At 40.0% G+C, this 17395-nt stretch overlaps 1 protein-coding gene across 6 annotated transcripts in view; it reads left to right on the forward strand.

The window, feature by feature from the left end:
• The window catches only part of MAEA (macrophage erythroblast attacher, E3 ubiquitin ligase), a 118372-nt gene that overhangs the window by 70706 nt on the left and 30271 nt on the right, over positions 1-17395 (forward strand). For 4 of the 6 annotated variants that reach the window (XM_006122904.5, XM_006122906.5, XM_006122902.4 and 1 more), the window contains exons 4-6: positions 11617-11739; positions 12615-12728; positions 15455-15531. In XM_006122904.5, coding sequence (XP_006122966.2) covers positions 11617-11739; positions 12615-12728; positions 15455-15531 — 314 coding nt within the window. The remainder of the gene's footprint in view (positions 1-11616; positions 11740-12614; positions 12729-15454; positions 15532-17395) is intronic. The other 2 variants (XM_075930929.2, XM_006122905.5) reach the window with 1 other exon arrangement.

The following is a 17395-nucleotide window of genomic DNA, read 5'->3' on the forward strand; positions in this document are numbered from 1 at the left end:
TAAGTGACTGGTCAAGTGACTTTTTATCAGTGACAGCAGGGGTGTGGAAAGCAGGATCTGTTGCGGGGGGAGCTGTGGTGCAGGGGAGGCAGAGCCACAGGGGAGGCTTGCATCATCCCCTGCGAGCTGTAACTACATTGAAAGTGCAGAGCTGTAGTGTGCAGAGCTGCCCCCAGGAGCTAATCCCGTGGTGGGCTACCCCTCAGTCTTCTCTTTTCTAAACTAAGCAAGTCCAGTTCTTTCAGTCTTCCTTCCTAGGTCATGTTGTCCAGACCTTTAATCATTCTTGTTGGTCTTCTCTGGACCTCCTCCAATTTCTCCACATCTTTCTTGAAATGTGGTACCCAGAACTGGACACAATACTCCAACTGAGGTCTAATCAGTGCAGCGTAGAGTGGAAAAATGACTTCTCGTGTCTTGCCCACAACACTCCTGTTAATGCATCCCAGAATCATGTTTGCTTTTTTTGCATCAGTGTCACACTGTTAACTCAGATTTAACTTGTGGTCCACTATGACCCCTAGATCCCTTTCTGCAGTACTCCTTCCTAGACAGTCATTTCCCATTCTGTATGTGTGAAACTGATTGTTCCTTCCTAAGTGGAGCACTTTGCGTTTGTCTTTATTAAACTTCATGCTATTTACCTGTGATCATTTCTCCAGTTTGTCTGATCATTTTGAATTATGACCCTATCATCCAAAGTACTTGCAACCCCTCCCAGCTTGGTATCATCTGTAAACTTAATAATCATACTTTCTGTATCATCTAAATCATTGATGAAGATATTGAACAGAACCGGTCCCAAAATAGACCCCTGTGAAGCCCCACTTTGTATGCCCTTCCAGCATGATTGTGAACCCATTAATAACTACTCTCGGAGAACAGTATCAGAGGGGTAGCCGTGTTAGTCTGAATCTGCAAAAGTGATGAGGAGTCCTGTGGCACCTTATAGACTAATAAATTCATTGGAGCATAAGCTTTCGTGGGCAAAGACCCATTTCGTCTGGTGCATCTGAGTCAAACCCACTTTGTCAGATGCACCAGACGAAATGGGTCTTTGCCCATGAAAGCTTATGCTCCAATGAATCTGTTAGTCTATAAGGGTATGTCTACACTGCCACCCTAGTTCGAACTAGGGTGGCTAATGTAGGCATTCGAAGTTGCAAATGAAGCCTGGGATTTAAATATCCCGGGCTTCATTTGCATCTTGCCGGGCACCGCCATTTTTAAATCCCCCTTAGCGTGGACTCCGTGTCCGCGGCTACACGCGGCACGGAGTAGGTAGTTTGAATTAGGCTCTCTAATTCGAACTACCGGTACACCTCGTTCTAGAGCTAGTGGGACAGCTGGCGTGTGTGCAGGAGGGGAAAGTCTTTAAAAAAAATAAAAAGTTGTAAATGCAGGGGGGTCGTAAGTAGGGCGATCCTATGTCGGGAGTCATCCGAACTGATATTATTCCAAAATAACAAAGAGCGCATCTATGCTGCTAGCCATTATTTCAAAATAATATTGATATAGAGGACTCCTGTAACTCTCATTTGGGGAGCAAGGGAGGTTGAAGGAAGAGTGTTCTTCCTTTGACTTCCTGCTGTGTAGACAGCGCTTAAAGCTGAGTTAAGCTATTGCACCTTAAACTACACAATTGACATAGCTGGAGTTGCGTAGCTTAATTCGACTTTAGCTGTGCTGTGTCGATGTACCCTAATGGGGTAAATAAGCAGTAATGAAGCTCTACAATCACTTCACCAAGGGCCAGCCTTTACATTTTTTTAAAGAAATGTTGAGATAATTTGGCCTGACATTAGTTTACTTTTACAGAGGAGGATGGGCGTAGGGCATGCATGTATTTCATCTGCGTAAACAAAGAGCCTTATCTGTAAATTCCTCCATGTATAATGGCCACCATTCTTTGAAGAGAGACATTAAGAGACCATTTCTTTGGAAGAAAACTCTAGGACAGTAATAACAGGGAACACTTGAACTATCTTTTTTCGTTGTGGTGCCTATAGGTATTGCCTGGCATTGGTAACTTTCAACACTGGTGGTGCCATTTTCTGCCTTGAATGTGTATAAAGGGCTTAATAAAAGATAACTAGCATCATGTTTCTTAGAAGTAGAAGTATGCTCATCTACTGCTTTCCTGATTAATAATATGGGGAGGAGGTAGGCAGCCCTTAGTGGAGAAAGAATAAGTTAAATAGAAAACTGGACAGAATCCATGGAGCCGGATCTGAGGGTTTGAGGGAGTTGGCTGATGAGATTGCAGAGCCATTGGCCATTTTCAAAAAGTTGTGGCAATTGGGGGAAATCCTGGATGACTGGAAAATGGCAAATGTTGTGCCCATCTTTTAAAGAGGAAAATCCAGGAACTACAGGGCAGCTTCGCCTCAGTCCCTGGAGAAATCATGAAGGGGATCCTCAAGGAATCGATTTTTAAAGCACTTGAAGAGAGGAAAGTGATCAGGAATAACCAACACAGATTCACCAAGGGCAAGTCATGTCTAACCAACCCAATTGCCTTCTATGACAAGGTAACTAGATCTGTGAATATGGAGAAGGTGGTGGGGATGATGTATCTTGACTCTAGCAAAGCTTTTGATATGGTCTCCTACAGTATTCTTGCCAGCAAATTAAAGAAGTATGGATTGGTTAAATGGACTATAAGGTGGATAGAAAGCTGGCTAGGTCATTGAGCTCAATGGGTATTGATCGATAGCTCAATTTCTGGTTGGTGGTCGGTATCAAATGGTGTTCCCCAAGGCTCAGTTCTAGGGGTGGTTTTGTTCAACATCATCATTAATGATGATATTATTGGTTGGATTGCACCTTCAGCAAGTGTGCGGATGACATTAAGCAAGTGGGAGAGGTAGATATACTGGAGGGTAGGGATAAAATCTAGAGTGAGCTAGGCAAATTGAAGGATTGGGCCAAAAGAAATCTTATGAGGTTGAACAAAGACCAGTGAGAGTCCTGCACTTGAGATGGAAGAATTCCAACCACTGCTACAGGCTAGGGGGACCAACTGGCTAAGCAGCAGTGCAGCAGAAAAAGACCTGGGGATTACAGTGGATGATAAGATGGATATTAGTCAACAGTGTGCCCTTGTAACCAAGGCCAACACATTGGAGCGCATTAGTAGGAGCACTGACAGCAGATCTAGCGAAGTGATTATTCCCCTTTATTTGGCACCAGTGAGGCCACATTTGGAGTATTGCACTCCCCTCCCCCCCCATTACAGAAAGGATGTGGACACAATGCAGAGATTCCAACAGAGGGCAACAAAAATGATTAGGGGGCTTGAGCACATGATTTACGGGGTGAGGCTGAGAGATCTGGGCTTATTTAGTCTACAGAAGAGATGAGTGAGAGGGGAATTTGATAGCATCCTTTGACTACCTGGAGGTGGATTCCAAAGAGGATGGAAAGAGGCTGTTCTCCGTGGTGATAGATGACACAAAAAGGAGCAATGGTCTCAAGTTGCAGTGGAGGTGGTCTAGGTGGGATATTAGGAAAAGATATTTCACTAGAAGGGTGGTGAAGCACTGGAATGGGTTACATAGAGAGGTGAAGGAATCTCCATCCTTAGTGGTTTTCAAGTCCTGGCTTCAGAGCCCTGACTGGGATGATTTAGTTGCGATCAGCCCTGCTTTTAGCAGGGAGTTGGTCTTGATGACATTCTGCAGTTTCGTTCAACCATATTAGTCTATGGATTCAAGATTTTTTTCATAAGCAAAGCAATTTAAATATCTAACAGTCATCTTTTGCTACTTTAAGGAAGCCTAACTTAATTTTATGCTGAGGTTTTAATTACTGGCTGTAACAAGCTGAAGGAAAAGATAAAACAAAAAGTTATTTTAATTCTGCCTCGCATACAGCAGAGCTCTTTAAACATGCAGAGAAGGAAGCTACTGTTCTACTGTACAGAGTGCAAATGGTGAATATTCAGAAAGTAGCAAGCATTTTTGACCCAGGAAGATAGTGTAATCAATACATATTTTAAACCATATACGATGCTCCTTATTTTTTTACTATTATGTAATATGACCCATGGCAAAACTTGATAGCACAATAAATTAGTTTTATTTCTGCATTCGTTCATCACTTCTTGCTTTATGGTGATGCATTTTAAACATCATTGTTAAAAAGTCTGAGGTGTAGCCATGTTAGTTTGTAACTTTAAAAACAGTTTGTAGTCCTGTGGTACCTTTAGAGATTAACAAAAGTTTAGTATTATGAGCTTTTGTGGATAAGATCCACTTTGTCACCCATGAAAGCTCATGATGCTACATATTTTGTTAGCCTCTAAGGGCAAGTCTACACTAGAAAATTATTTTGAAATAACTCTCAAAATAATTATTTTGAAATAGTGTGCCCATACTACAGGGAAGCCTCTGAATTAGTCCAAGGCAGGCTCTCTTAATGTGGACGTGCTACCTCAACTTAGAGCCCCAAGAAGCACCGGGGAGTAATTACTTTGAATGACTCTGGGGAGTAGTTACTTCAAAGTAGTAACGGTGGAGTGTCCACACTGCCACTATTTCAAAATAAGTGTTATTCATCGTGGGAAGCACGAGTTATTTCAAAATAACTAGCCCATTATTTTGAAATAACTGACGTGGGAATATGGATGCTCCGTTTGTTATTTCTAAATAGGGGGAGTTATTTCGAAATAACTCCTGAGTATAGACCCAGGGCTAAGGTACCACAGGACTACTCATTGATTTTTAAACATCATTGGTTGCACTTAATTCATGATTGTCTAAGGTGAAAGGACAATTATGGGAGCGAAGTTGCAAGAGGTGCTTATGACAACACCAGATAGCATTGAAGTTATAATTCAGTAATTGTTGTTTAGGATCTCTTTGACTGCTGAATATTTATTGCTTTTAAAATATGTATGGAATAAACATAATCAGTACAAATATGCATAGTGTCATAAAGAAACATCATATGTTTTCAGTCTGACATGTTTACTGAGCATTAGTAAAAAATACAGATTCAGTCATAACAGAAATCAAAGGAGAATTTGTCACCCTAATAATTTATAATACAGTTGTGAATGTGCAGTACATTTTGTTGTTAAATGCTGGTGGCATCTGCCACATTCCTGGGTACAATCCAGACCACTGAGGGGTTGTCACCATCTGCCCTGCAATCTTGGGTGTTTCACAATGCTTTGATGTAACTCCCAAACTGAGTTGCTCACAAACTGCCAGAAGTATGCAGGTCATATCCTAAGTTCATGCTGTCCCAGCAGTTCCCCAGTCACACTCGGCCTTCCAGCAGCCTTGGTTACTTTCTTCATGTACCCTGCACACTTCCAGTCCCAAATTTTCATTGAAAGCATGTCTTCATCACTCCCCAGCTATTTCCTGGACAGTTCGGATATCAGAGATCCGTTGCTCCTGTAACGACTGACTTTCAATGACTGACTACTTTAAAATGGAGTTACCAAGCAGTTCAGATTATATTAAAAAATAAAACATGTTTGTTTAACTAGAGAGATTTTAAGTGAGTACAAAGAAGTACAAGGTATTAACATCAGAGATGGTTTTGAGAGAAAACACTTTCTAGTAGTGAAAAATTAACTAAATCTGGTAAAAGATAAAATCTTTATTCTCTGTTTCCAGCAACATTGCTGTCCAAATTCTCAGGACTGGATATCTCCCAGATTCAAAGGGCTGGTTCCTCTTGTCTTAGTTGGAAGAGAGAGAGTGGGGAAGACAGCTTAGGAGTTTTTTGCCCCTCACTTTTATAGTCCAGTCACCCTTTGAAATGCATTTTCCTGAGGGTTACCCCTAGAAAGTGTTCATTTCAGCTATGAAGACAGAGACATGGAGTCTGATGGTGAAAGAGTTTCTTTATTCTTGTTCTTGAAAATGTAGATCCATCTGTTCCTTTCCCCCTTCATTTCCAAAGAATGGCCACTTGACAGGTGATTGGCAGTCAACTTTGATGACATCTGTCTAAAGACATCAATTTGTCCTTTGTGTTTTTGAGAAACTGGTTTATCCACTTCCCAGACTTGTCTGGTAAATACACTATAGTCATAAACTGAAATTATGTTGATGACTCAGTACATATTTCATACATTTATTACACAAGAATATTGGTTAATTTATGTTTTGTTAGTTTTTAGATGATACCTCACAGGGCATATTTTGCACAGAGATTAATTACAATATGTGTATGGTTTGAGTAGAGGGGTGCTTTTGGTCACAACATGAAGTGAATACATTTCCTTTGATAGAACTTGTTGATATTTGATGGAAAAATATTTCAACATCAGATCATGAGTCTGGTTTTATTCTGAGCCAGTCTCTTCTCCCTAATCTTACCTCTGTACTCTGTTAACATAAGAGTTTTCCATCAGGACACCTTGCTTCCTTTCAAAGGAGAAACTTTTCTTCTGAGGCCTCTGTCAAGATCATTTTGAATTACCGGCAGGGACTTACAAAACATCATCTCATGAATAGTAGTCTTCAGTTACATGCAAACTTAGCATAATTTTGGCTTTAATTGGTGCAGTGGCAATGTGGCTGATTTTGTTTTATATGGTGGGAGAGGTCAGCAAAAGTCTCATATGCTACACCTAAGGCTTGTCTACGCTTAATAGTTTAAAAAGCAGCTGCAGCAGGACTTTAAACTGAAAGTGTGGCCACAGCAGGAGCATTAGGAGAGAGGTCTCCCAGGGATCTGTGTAAATCACCTCTGAGAAGGGAGTCACTAACATCCCTGAGAGTGCAGCATGTGATAAATGATAGTTGAATTTTTAAATTATGTAGTATTGAAAATTTTCTCTGTGGACATTTTCCAAAATTTTGATTAAAATTATAGACTTCTTGCAGGAGTGGGGAAACCCTCAGCCTTGCTAACTTCTCACAGGACTGGCACTGCAGGCACAGGTTTGCTGGCATGTTCCCGTGTTCCCTAAGTGGAGGGGCAATCAGAAAATGCATGCTATTCCTGCCCCCAGTGCTGTCTCTGCAGCCTCCACTGGCCGTGTTTCCCGGCCAATGTGAGTTGCATGGGTGGCACCTGTGGTCAGGAGCACAATGCAGAACCACTTGGCCCCTCATCCGAGGCACTAAATGTGGTGGCTGCTTCTGGGAACAGCATAGAGACAGGACAGGCAGGCAGGAAGCCTGCTTTGCTCCCACTGCATCCCCATTTAGGAGCCACCTGGGGTAAGTGCTGCCTGGACGCAAAACCCAGGGAGAAACTCCCTCCCAGACCGCACACCCTAACCTTGAGCTCCCTCCTACACCCAAACTTCTTCCCACCCCGAATATGATAGATATTCAGAATAAGTATACCCAGCCCCACTACAGAGGCCACAGCCCCTTCCTGTACCATATAATCCTTTATTCCAACCCAGAGCCTACTCTTTCTCCCCAAATCCTTCTTTCCAAGCCCCACTCCTCATTGCCTTTTGTACCTGAGCCCCCTGACCCAGCCCAGAGCCCCCTCCCACACCCTGAACTACGCATTTCTCACTCCACCCCTGTCTCCCCATAGGGTTGTGTATGGCTCCTGACTAGTGCTGGATTAAGACATGCTGAGGCCCCTCCTAATCTGAGGCCCTAAGCTTAGTTTTGTACCTAAATCCAGCACTACTCCTGACGGATGTGTTTTTCTGTGAGTTAGTGGCCCTGATAGGAAAAAAGGTTCCACACTCCTGCATTAGAAAAAGGTTGTACGTACTATTTCTAAGCAAATTACATGCAACTATGTAAACAGGACTGTGGCCATGACAACTTCCAGTTAAGGTTCTCTTTTTTTCTTAGGTAGAGTCAGTGTTGAACAGATCATAAATGTACCCAACCCCCCCCCCCCCCAAACCTTATGTGATACATGACTGTTTATATGCTTTATTTCATTTATCTGTATCATTTGTATAAAAATCTCAGAATGTCCTCAGTGGAAACTAAATAAAACTAAGCTCATATACTTTCAGATGAGGTGTTTTAACAGGTGAAAATACCATCTACTCACAGTGTCCTTTTTTTCCACTAGAGCTCTTCTGAATAGCTGTCATATTCAGGATATTTCAATTGTATGGTTTGCAACACATTGCCTTGCAATGTACATACACTTAAATTTGGTGGAGCAAGTTTGTTTTTATGTTAATATAAACATTCCTAACACTGGATTATGTTAGCATTATAGTCAATTGTATAGTTCCCTACAGAGTGTTTTCTTCCTCTAAGCATGAGCTGTCACAGCATGATTTATTTATGCAGCTCGGAATAATCTCCAATTCAAAATGGACCCAGTTCATCTTAGTTCAAAAACATCCTTCAAAACCTTTTAATTACAGATGCATAAAGAACTCCCTTAATAGAGTGCCTTAAAAATAGATATACTTAGTTGCGTTTGGTTAGGTCTATTTGAATGTATAAAATTGGTAGCTGTACAGTAACAGTTAAATGTTTGCCCTATGCAGGTTAATAATAGGTTATGCCTGTGTAGATGGGGTTTTTTTCACTTCCTGTGAGGTGTCTTGGGTCACTCAACAAAATGGAATTTTAATACTGTACCTCATACTTCTTGTTTAGTCATTAGAATCAATAGGATGTTGCAGCCTGAATAATTGTAGTGCTAATGCCACTGAAAGCCACAGCTTCCAAATGTTAAACAACTAAAAGGAAGCATATGGAAGCGTCAGAACTTTACATGCCACCAGTTTCAGGTAGCCAGTTGGAACTGAAAAGGTCCAGGGTTCCTTCATTGTACATAAATCTACTAATTAAAGAGGGGGAATTGGAAAAGTAAATATAAATACTTATCTGCTATAATTGTTCACAAATCATTGTAATGACACATTATAAAGCTGAATCATATTGAATTGCTAATACTTTGAAAAATTAACTGAAGGAAAAGGAGAACTTCTAGAGGTGTCAACACTGTTTTATGGATTAACACTATTTCTTACCAGGGTAATTAATTCAGCAAAACTGTATTGCCACTTGCTGTAAAATGTTTTATTCTAGACTTTTGTGCATTTGCCTTGGCTGCAGCCTGAAAAATCTTGGCAAGGACAGGGATTGTTTCTCATTTTAGGATTAATTCTATGTAGATACCAAGTGTGTATCAATAAAAATTTGGAATGATGTCAAGTGTGAATTTAATGCGTGCAAAAAATGATGGCTTAATAGCACTGAAATATGCAGACCTCTAGCCATAAAACTGGCTCAAACATAGCAACTTCATTACAAACATGCATTCCCACGCTGTTCCATCAGAGTGCCCTCAATCAACACAAAAATATTTCTTTGTGGTACTTTAGTCACTAAGGATTTCACTGAGGCTGTCAAAATGGGAGCTAGTTGTGATGTTCATTCGTCTCATGAGGGCTTCATTGGAAAGTGGTCTGTACCCACCAAACTTGTATACCCTTCTTCTCTCTCTCTGTCTCTCTCTTACTTCCCTGCCCCTAATTTATAGCTGTTGGTTTTCCAGGAAGCTTTTCCTGACAGTTCTTAGTTTAAGTAAAGCTTAAGTTTAAAGAATAAGTCAACTAAGGCTGAATTAAGTGTAAAGGCTGAAAGCTTCTGTCCTTTATAATTTTGTTGGGGGAAGATACAGAAAATTAATTTTCTAAGAGTGGAATTTTGCTTTCGTTATATTCTCACTTATTCTTTTCTGTATGCCTAAAATGGGTGGACAAGAAGTGGCCCACAAGCAGGACGGGGTTCACCAGGTTAAGACTGTCAGACAGTTGATTTACCTGCACATCCAAAGGTATGGCTGCCCACAGCACCCTTTCACCGTTTCTGACCAATGGGAGCTGTGGGAAGCAGTATCCTGGTCCGTGCCACTTCTAGCAGATTCCATAGGCCACGAATGGTGAGCTGCAAGCATCCATATCTGTGGATGTGCAGGTAGATAAACCGTCTGGTGGCCCGGTAGGGGATAACTATGGTGAACCACATCCAAGCTGCTTATTGCCCACCCCAACCTAAAGAGTGACAGAGATTCATTGCCTCCCAGCTTTCAGAGATGGTTTTGTACATGCAAGTGCATATGTGTGCATATGCCACCACCTCCTCCTTAAGGAGAGTGTTCAATGTGGATCTAATGCAAAATCCAAACCTTGTTAGTTCCAAGACATCCTGAGCTCCCAGGGTTTTGATTCCACACACAGAGAGAGCTTTGCTATAGAATTCAACTCTAGCTTGAATTTTGGAGTTGAGCTCCTTCTCTTCCCGCCATTTAGTTTTTCATTCTTTCAATGAGGCCTAATGGATTGGTTGGAGTGACTTTTATTTTCTCTAAATCCGAAACAAGGGACCAAAGTTAGAACAGAAAGGAGATCTCTGAGACTTGAGGCAAAGTGAAAGTTAAAGAAGAAAGGTGAAGGTCAGAGGGAAAAGGCAATGTTTGCTGAATGCTCAGGAGCCTATGTATAGAAAGATACAGGGAGAGTAGGGCTGATGTGGAAAAAGGATTGGGGGAGAACAGGATTGTTGGCAAACATGTCGATCTGTAAGAAGCATTAACACTATGCATTTTATCCTTTCTTGCGCTATAAATTTAAGCCATGTCAGTTTTAAATTTGCTCTCTGATTTGACCACCATACATCTGGAATTACAGTAATTTTTCATTTAACACGTGCCCTCTGCCGCTTTGCAGGGAGGTGGGGGAAGCCCCGCGCAGGCTTCCCCTACCTTCCTGCAAAGCGGCAGAGGATTCGCTGCTTGCCGCACCGTTCCCCAGCGACACTCCCCCCCCCTTGCCGGACACAGTGTGGGTCCCAGCTTAACACATTTTTACGATAGCACGATTTTTTTTGGGGGGGGGGAACGTTTTTTTAATTACATGACCATCCCTGGAATAACATGATTTTCCCCAGCCGGCCCATTGCTGGCGGCTGTGTGGGGCTTCCCCTACCTCCCTGCAAAGCGGTGGAGGGTTCGCCGTTTCCTGCTGACTCCCCCTAGCCAGACACCTTGCCCCCTTTCCTCCACCCCTACTTGTAGGCCATCAGCTGGGTTTCCCCAGCCGGCCCATTGTCATCGGCTGCGTGGGGCTTCCCCCACCTCCCTGCAAAGCAGCAGAGGATTCACTAGTCACCGCGCTGTTCCCCAGCAATTTCCCCCTCCCCTCCCCCTCGCCAGATGTATTGCGGGTCCCGGCAGACCCGTCACAGGGGCATGCTCCCAGCCCAATCCCCCCTCCTCTCCTCTCCTCTGCCCTTCCCTTCCCTTCCCCAGAGCCAAACACCTCCTCTCCCTGCTGTAACCCAGTCCCCTTTCTCCCCCAACCTTATGGCCCAGTCCCAACAGACACCACTGCTTTTCCATTTTCCATTATTTTCAATGGGGAAAGTTGACCCCGTATAACACATTTTCACTTAACATGATCATTTTCTGAAACATATCTATAGTGTTAAATGAGGAATTACTGTACTGTTTTTGAGAAGGCATTGTAACTACTTTCTTGGCCTTGGGGGGGATTGATTTAAAGGGCAAGATGTTTTTAAAATGTATGTACCTTTTAATGTGTATATCACAAGTTAGATCTTAACTGTAGCTATAAAGAATGAGATGTCATGGAATAACTTCATTTTGTAAGCATGATTTAACTGATCTGCTCTCCTTTTTTCCTTTAAGGACTTGGTAAATATTGAGATGTTCTTGACAGCTAAAGAAGTGGAAGAATCTTTGGAAAGACAAGAAACTATGACTTGCTTGGCTTGGTGTCATGATAATAAATCGAGGCTCAGGAAAATGAAGGTATGGCAGTGTAATACACAAAGCTTTAACTTCATATTCATTGTTGTGTTGTATGAGTTGTTTGAATATTTGATTTAGCCAGTTGAGTTTAAATTTTGGGTCTGAATGGCTTAACATATACTTAACTAAGTACAAAATCAATCCCTTTAGTATGCCTAAATCAGGAGGGCAGCTGTACTCACTTATACCAAGGTTAAACGTGACCCTAAATCTAGGTCCTTTAGATGCAAGATTTTCCTTGGCAAATTACAATGAAATAACCTAACAATATTACCTTGCTTTTTAATGTGATTTACAGAAACTTAAGTGCCAAGGGGTAATCTCATCTCGATGCATGAGGACTTACATGCATGACTCCTTTGCATCCTGCTGAGAACATACTTCATAGGGTATATATGAAGTTGTCTTTAAAAAGTGTGGAAAGTAAATGAAATGCTAAACATTAAGTCCTCAAGTTTAACACAGTGGGAGAAATTTATTTTATTAAAAAAAAGTTTTATCCAGATATGAAGACTTAAAGAAGAGAGAGCTAAGTTAAAATGTAACTTTCTCAAAAAGGCTGTATGTAATCTAGTAATGAGCAAAATACATCTCTTTCCAGCCCTTGCACATCATGAACAAAAGATAAGTCACTCCATGTTTATCCACATATAGATTGTTTAAATTCCCATGTCTTTAAAGTTGCTTTTAAAAGTATGCTGTAATCTTTTATAGGGCTTGCAGAAATCTGTTTAACTGATATTAACCAAAACCCCTGCCTCCCTCAGAAAGGTGTTTTGTGTCTTTTTTGTTTTTTTAAACTAAGCGCTTTCTTTAACCAAAAATGTCTGAGTGCTCTTAATGACAAGCAAAGAGTGACGTTCTCTGTCACTCAGGGGCGCCAAAATGAGAACGAACCGAAGATGGGACGCAAAAGTAAATCGGCATGTGATTACTCTAAAGAAAATGATGATCTTGTTATGGAAACCATTAAAGGAAAGCCAGAATTGGTATGTAAACACTGTTGCATAATTACACTGCTCAAGAAAACCTTATGTAATGTTAATATGTTAAATAACGTATGAAATTAAATCTGAAGTACTCTTAATTTTTTCATCAACAATATTCAATGTAAAAATAAAAACTGTGAATAAAACAACTTTCGCATCCCTCTCCCCCAAAATCTATTTCTGCAAGCCCTACTTTACATAAAAGCGATGGCTGTGAGAGATCAGAACTGGAGGAATATCACTATGCTTCTTTTTGAAACAAACAGGAATACATTTCTGTTCAGTATAAAGCAGTTTAGCAGTTTATTAGTGTTAACTTGTTAAATCCTTGCCCACCTTCCTGCAAGTCTAACCAAAAGTTAAACCGGAGAAGGGGGCAGGAGGAGAGAAGTCTTGCAGACCCGTTGAGTTACCACTCTTGTGAATGGGATTGTGACAAAACTTGTGCTATATTGTAATGAATCTAAAATCTACTGACTTGATAGGGTTTTTTTAACTTCTGACAGTCTGTAAAATCCAATTTAGCTATTGGCTTGCAGTGCACTGTAGGGCAGGGCAACTCAACTTTGGAAGCCCCAGGGCCTCTACTCACAGCACATGTCGAGGATCGCAACTTAAGTGTGGTTTCATATACAGTAAAACTCCAATAGTCCGGCATCCAATAGTTCAGCACTCCTGATAGTCCGGCATCAAAATGGCAAGAGCCTAGTGAGTGAGCTTTGGCAAAAAAGGAGTCACAAGGTAACTGCGGCAGCAGCTGAACTGAGCAAAAAGGGTAAAAAAAAGGCTTAAAAAAACTAAAACATTACAGTATACTGTATACAGTATGTACAATAAAAAGAGTTAAGAACACTTTATATACAGTATATAATGTATACAGTGTATATATATAACCAGTTATAGTACCTCCTGATAGTCCAGCATATTTGATAATCCGGCACCGCCTAGGTCCCATAGGTTCCGGATTATCGGAAGTCTACTGTACTTGCAAATACATATGCAAATAGCTTCTTTCAAACTGACAGGTATGAATACGAAGATTAAGGTAAGACTACACAACACATAGGCCCCATTTAAGTCAGTTTTGGCTGATATTAATAAAATGTAATATTTACCTGATTTCCACTCATATGACAGCACTTTTAATGAGCAGTGACAGTTCAGAAATGTAACCACTAAAACACATATCAACAGAAGACCATTATATTCACTACTTTTTTTGTTTTGGCTCCCACCCGCGGGCCGCAAATAAACTGGCTGTGGGCCACATGTTGAGTAGCCCTGCTATAGGGGAACTACACTTCTGAAGACTTTTTTTTTTCTCTTCCAGGCACATTAAAGAGTGGCACTATAGATCTTAGAATATATTATCTGTAGGGAATTGTTTACTACTTAAGTAGAGTGGCTCTTTAAGCTCCAAAAAAAAAGAACCCTAGTCTAAAATTTCAAATGAGTGATAATGTGCAAAATTAAGTAATTGGATGGTTTATAACAAAACATCTGAAAATCAGATGTTTGTCTGCTGAACCTAATTTCAAAAGTTTTGCCTCTATTAACAGTACAGGACAATGTAGCTCTTAGCATGTTGTGTAGTCCTTGCTTCTTTCTGGACAATTAGGCTTGGGAGTTGAGAGAACCTATTTTCAAACAGTGAGTCTTAAACAATTACAATTTAAAACTCTGCATTCCATCAATGTGATGATTGAGTTTAAATTTTTTTTACAAGGTTTCTAATTGTTTAATACAAACAAGGGTATCCTAATTGTATGCTGCATTAGCACAAACAGCTCACCCAAATTTGGAGCTGTTCAAATTCCTGATGACATCTTTGAGGATTTCACTATTACTGTGCAGGTAAACAATAAACAAAAGGTAGCCATTTGCTAGAAATATGGGAGTGGAAAATATTTGCTGAATGGAGAAGACAAAATTGAGGAATACATATTTATTTTCAAGTTTCAAAGTAGTTGACTGTGTCCCTATAAAAAAACATAGTGAATTGTTCTTTTCAGGAAAAAAAAAAACTTTTAAAATTCCTTCCACGTGTTTAAAGTTTTCCTATTGATGTTGAAAACCTGTGTTGAATTTGACATAAAGGGACACTGTCAGCTTACTTACCTTATCTAAAAGCACGTAAATGCAATTTTGTTTTAGTGTCAATGTGATTGACTTGAGTATGGTTAAAAATCTTATTCTGGGTTCTTTTGGGACAGGGGAAAAGGGCTCTGAGTTAACTAAAATAATGTGCTGCTTTGGTGCTAACAAGTAAGCATTCAGGGGCACACTTTGCCCCAACCATCCTTCACACTGTGTTCCATAACTAAGAGGGTCCCACTGCCTTAATTATTGCTTCTTCTCAGAAATGTCTACAGTATCTGCAGTCATACAGTTGCAGTGTGGTACAATGCAATACCATTGTTCCATTCACACCCATCATGACTGTGGCATCCTTAGTCATCAGGACACAATTGCTTCCTGTTCACTTCTGACGAAGGGCAAGGAATTAGGAGGCTTTTAGGGTTTTTTGTTCTCTAGGGAATTCTGTGCCAAAATCTTTGTCATTTAGCCAGTATTAAACTATTTTACCTGCATGAATACTTAAAAACAAGCCAAGCTGCTTGCCATTCACACTATTTGTGGCATAACAAGTACTTTGAGCACATAAGATGTATTGTGCAATGTTTTTTTTGGCCCCATCTAAAACCTTATCTTGTCTTTAATCTCAGAGTTGTCTGGAGTTCAGCCTAAGGATTCAGGAGTTCATTGAACTCATTCGACAGAACAAGAGACTGGATGCTGTGAGGTATGAAATTAGGATGCTTACCAAACAATTTTCTTAATAAGATGATAATGCTTCATAAGAAACATGTGACTATTACTGCACACCCAGAAGTTCTAAGCAACAAATGTCTCTGTCAGCATTGTTATTATCACACTCTCTCTTGAGATTTAATTGAGTTAGGATTATTGAGAATTTTAAACACAGGCTCTCATTCTAGATGCATAATTAGAAACTTTTAAATGGTTACTGGAAAAAGCTTTCTAGCCTTGTGAAACTTCAGAATACAAAAGCAATCATCAAAAATATACTTTGTCTCTTGGGGTACATCTACACCGCAGGGTTTAAGTTGAATTAAACTACGCAACATCAGCTGTGCTAATTGCGTCGCGTTAGCCGAGTTAAGCTATTTCGACTTTTGGCACTGTCTACACAGCAGGAAGTCGAAGGAAGAACACAACTTCCCTTACCTCTCATAAGGGTTAGAGGAGTTGAAATAAGAAGTTCTCCAGCTCGACCTTATTTTGAAATAATGGCTTGTAGTGTAGACATACGCTATTATAGTAATGTTGCTTTGTAGACTTATCCTTGGTGGAGACAAATGCTTCTTATAATACACAGTTCAGTATATAGTAACCCTTACATCTGAAGTACAAACTAAAAAAGGATAGATAAGATTGGTTTGCACAGCAAAACTTCTTATGTCTTAAGGAAAAAAGTTTCTCTTTTTATGTGGACTGGTTGGAATCTGATTTAACTTTAACATTTTGATCAGAGCTGAAACGATCTACCCAGTTTTAGACATGTGAACAGTTCTGAAGTCTTTTTTTCATTATGCAGTCATTATTAAATTCTGTTCAACTTTAGGATTTATTTGAAGTATTTTAGTTCCTTATTAAATGGACTTTATTAATATTTTGTGGCTCTGCCTATTATCTGAGGGTCTCTACTATATTACAAAAATAAAACTCTTCACTTCTGTGAGGTATGTAAATATTATACCTATTTTATGTAGGAAAGGACAGTTCATGCTTGCTGACGGTCTTATGAGTCAGTGACAGAGCTGGAAATAAGACCCAGAATTCAGGATTTGTCTTGTGGTTAAAACAGGGCCTACAACATGCTTGTCTCTGGGTAAATACTTATTTTATTGGACCAGGATGTAATTTAAAATGTGCAAGCTTTTGAGTCAGTGATCTCAGTCTAAGATACTGGGATAATGTTTCAGAACAGAAAACTGATTCTGTTAAAATCAATGAGATGGCTGTGCAGGAACACTGTAATATGCAGATAATATATGATAATATTTTGTATTATTCTATTACTAAGTTACTGGGCAATAAGAGAGGGTATTTCCTGGTGAGTTTAGAGTTGTATAATTATATGACCACTTTTGCTGCATTTTGTTTATCTAGTGTTACTTTTATAAAATTTTCTTGAAACTAATAGCTAATTTGCAGGATACTTGCATCCTTTGCTGAAATTGTGCACTATCCCTACCATAAAAAAAATCTTAAATCACAGCGTATACATGGTGCACATAGAAACAAATACAAATTCCCAGCATTCTTAATCAGAACCTCAATTTTTAAATATAGAACACTTTTTTATTAGATCCAAATGGAATACTGGATTGTCTTTAGAAGGGAGGAGAATGCAAAATAGATTCTTAATTCTAGGCTGCCTGTGTCTCACTGTGATATTCTAGACAGATGCCCTCCTATAACTTGTTGTTGTTGCTATTTTGTCTTGTGGTTAGATGTCTGAAATGTGACAAATTATGCTTTATGCATTAGCCAGTTGTTATGTAGTCAGTTTCCTTTTTGCATAACAGCCAGCTTTCTTGTATTAGTGTGTAGCAAGCACTAGAAGAGAGTAAACAAAGCAA

Source organism: Pelodiscus sinensis, chromosome 4, assembly GCF_052426305.1.
Source record: "Pelodiscus sinensis isolate ZL-2025 chromosome 4, ASM5242630v1, whole genome shotgun sequence".
In the NCBI taxonomy this organism is placed as follows: Eukaryota; Metazoa; Chordata; order Testudines; family Trionychidae; genus Pelodiscus; species Pelodiscus sinensis.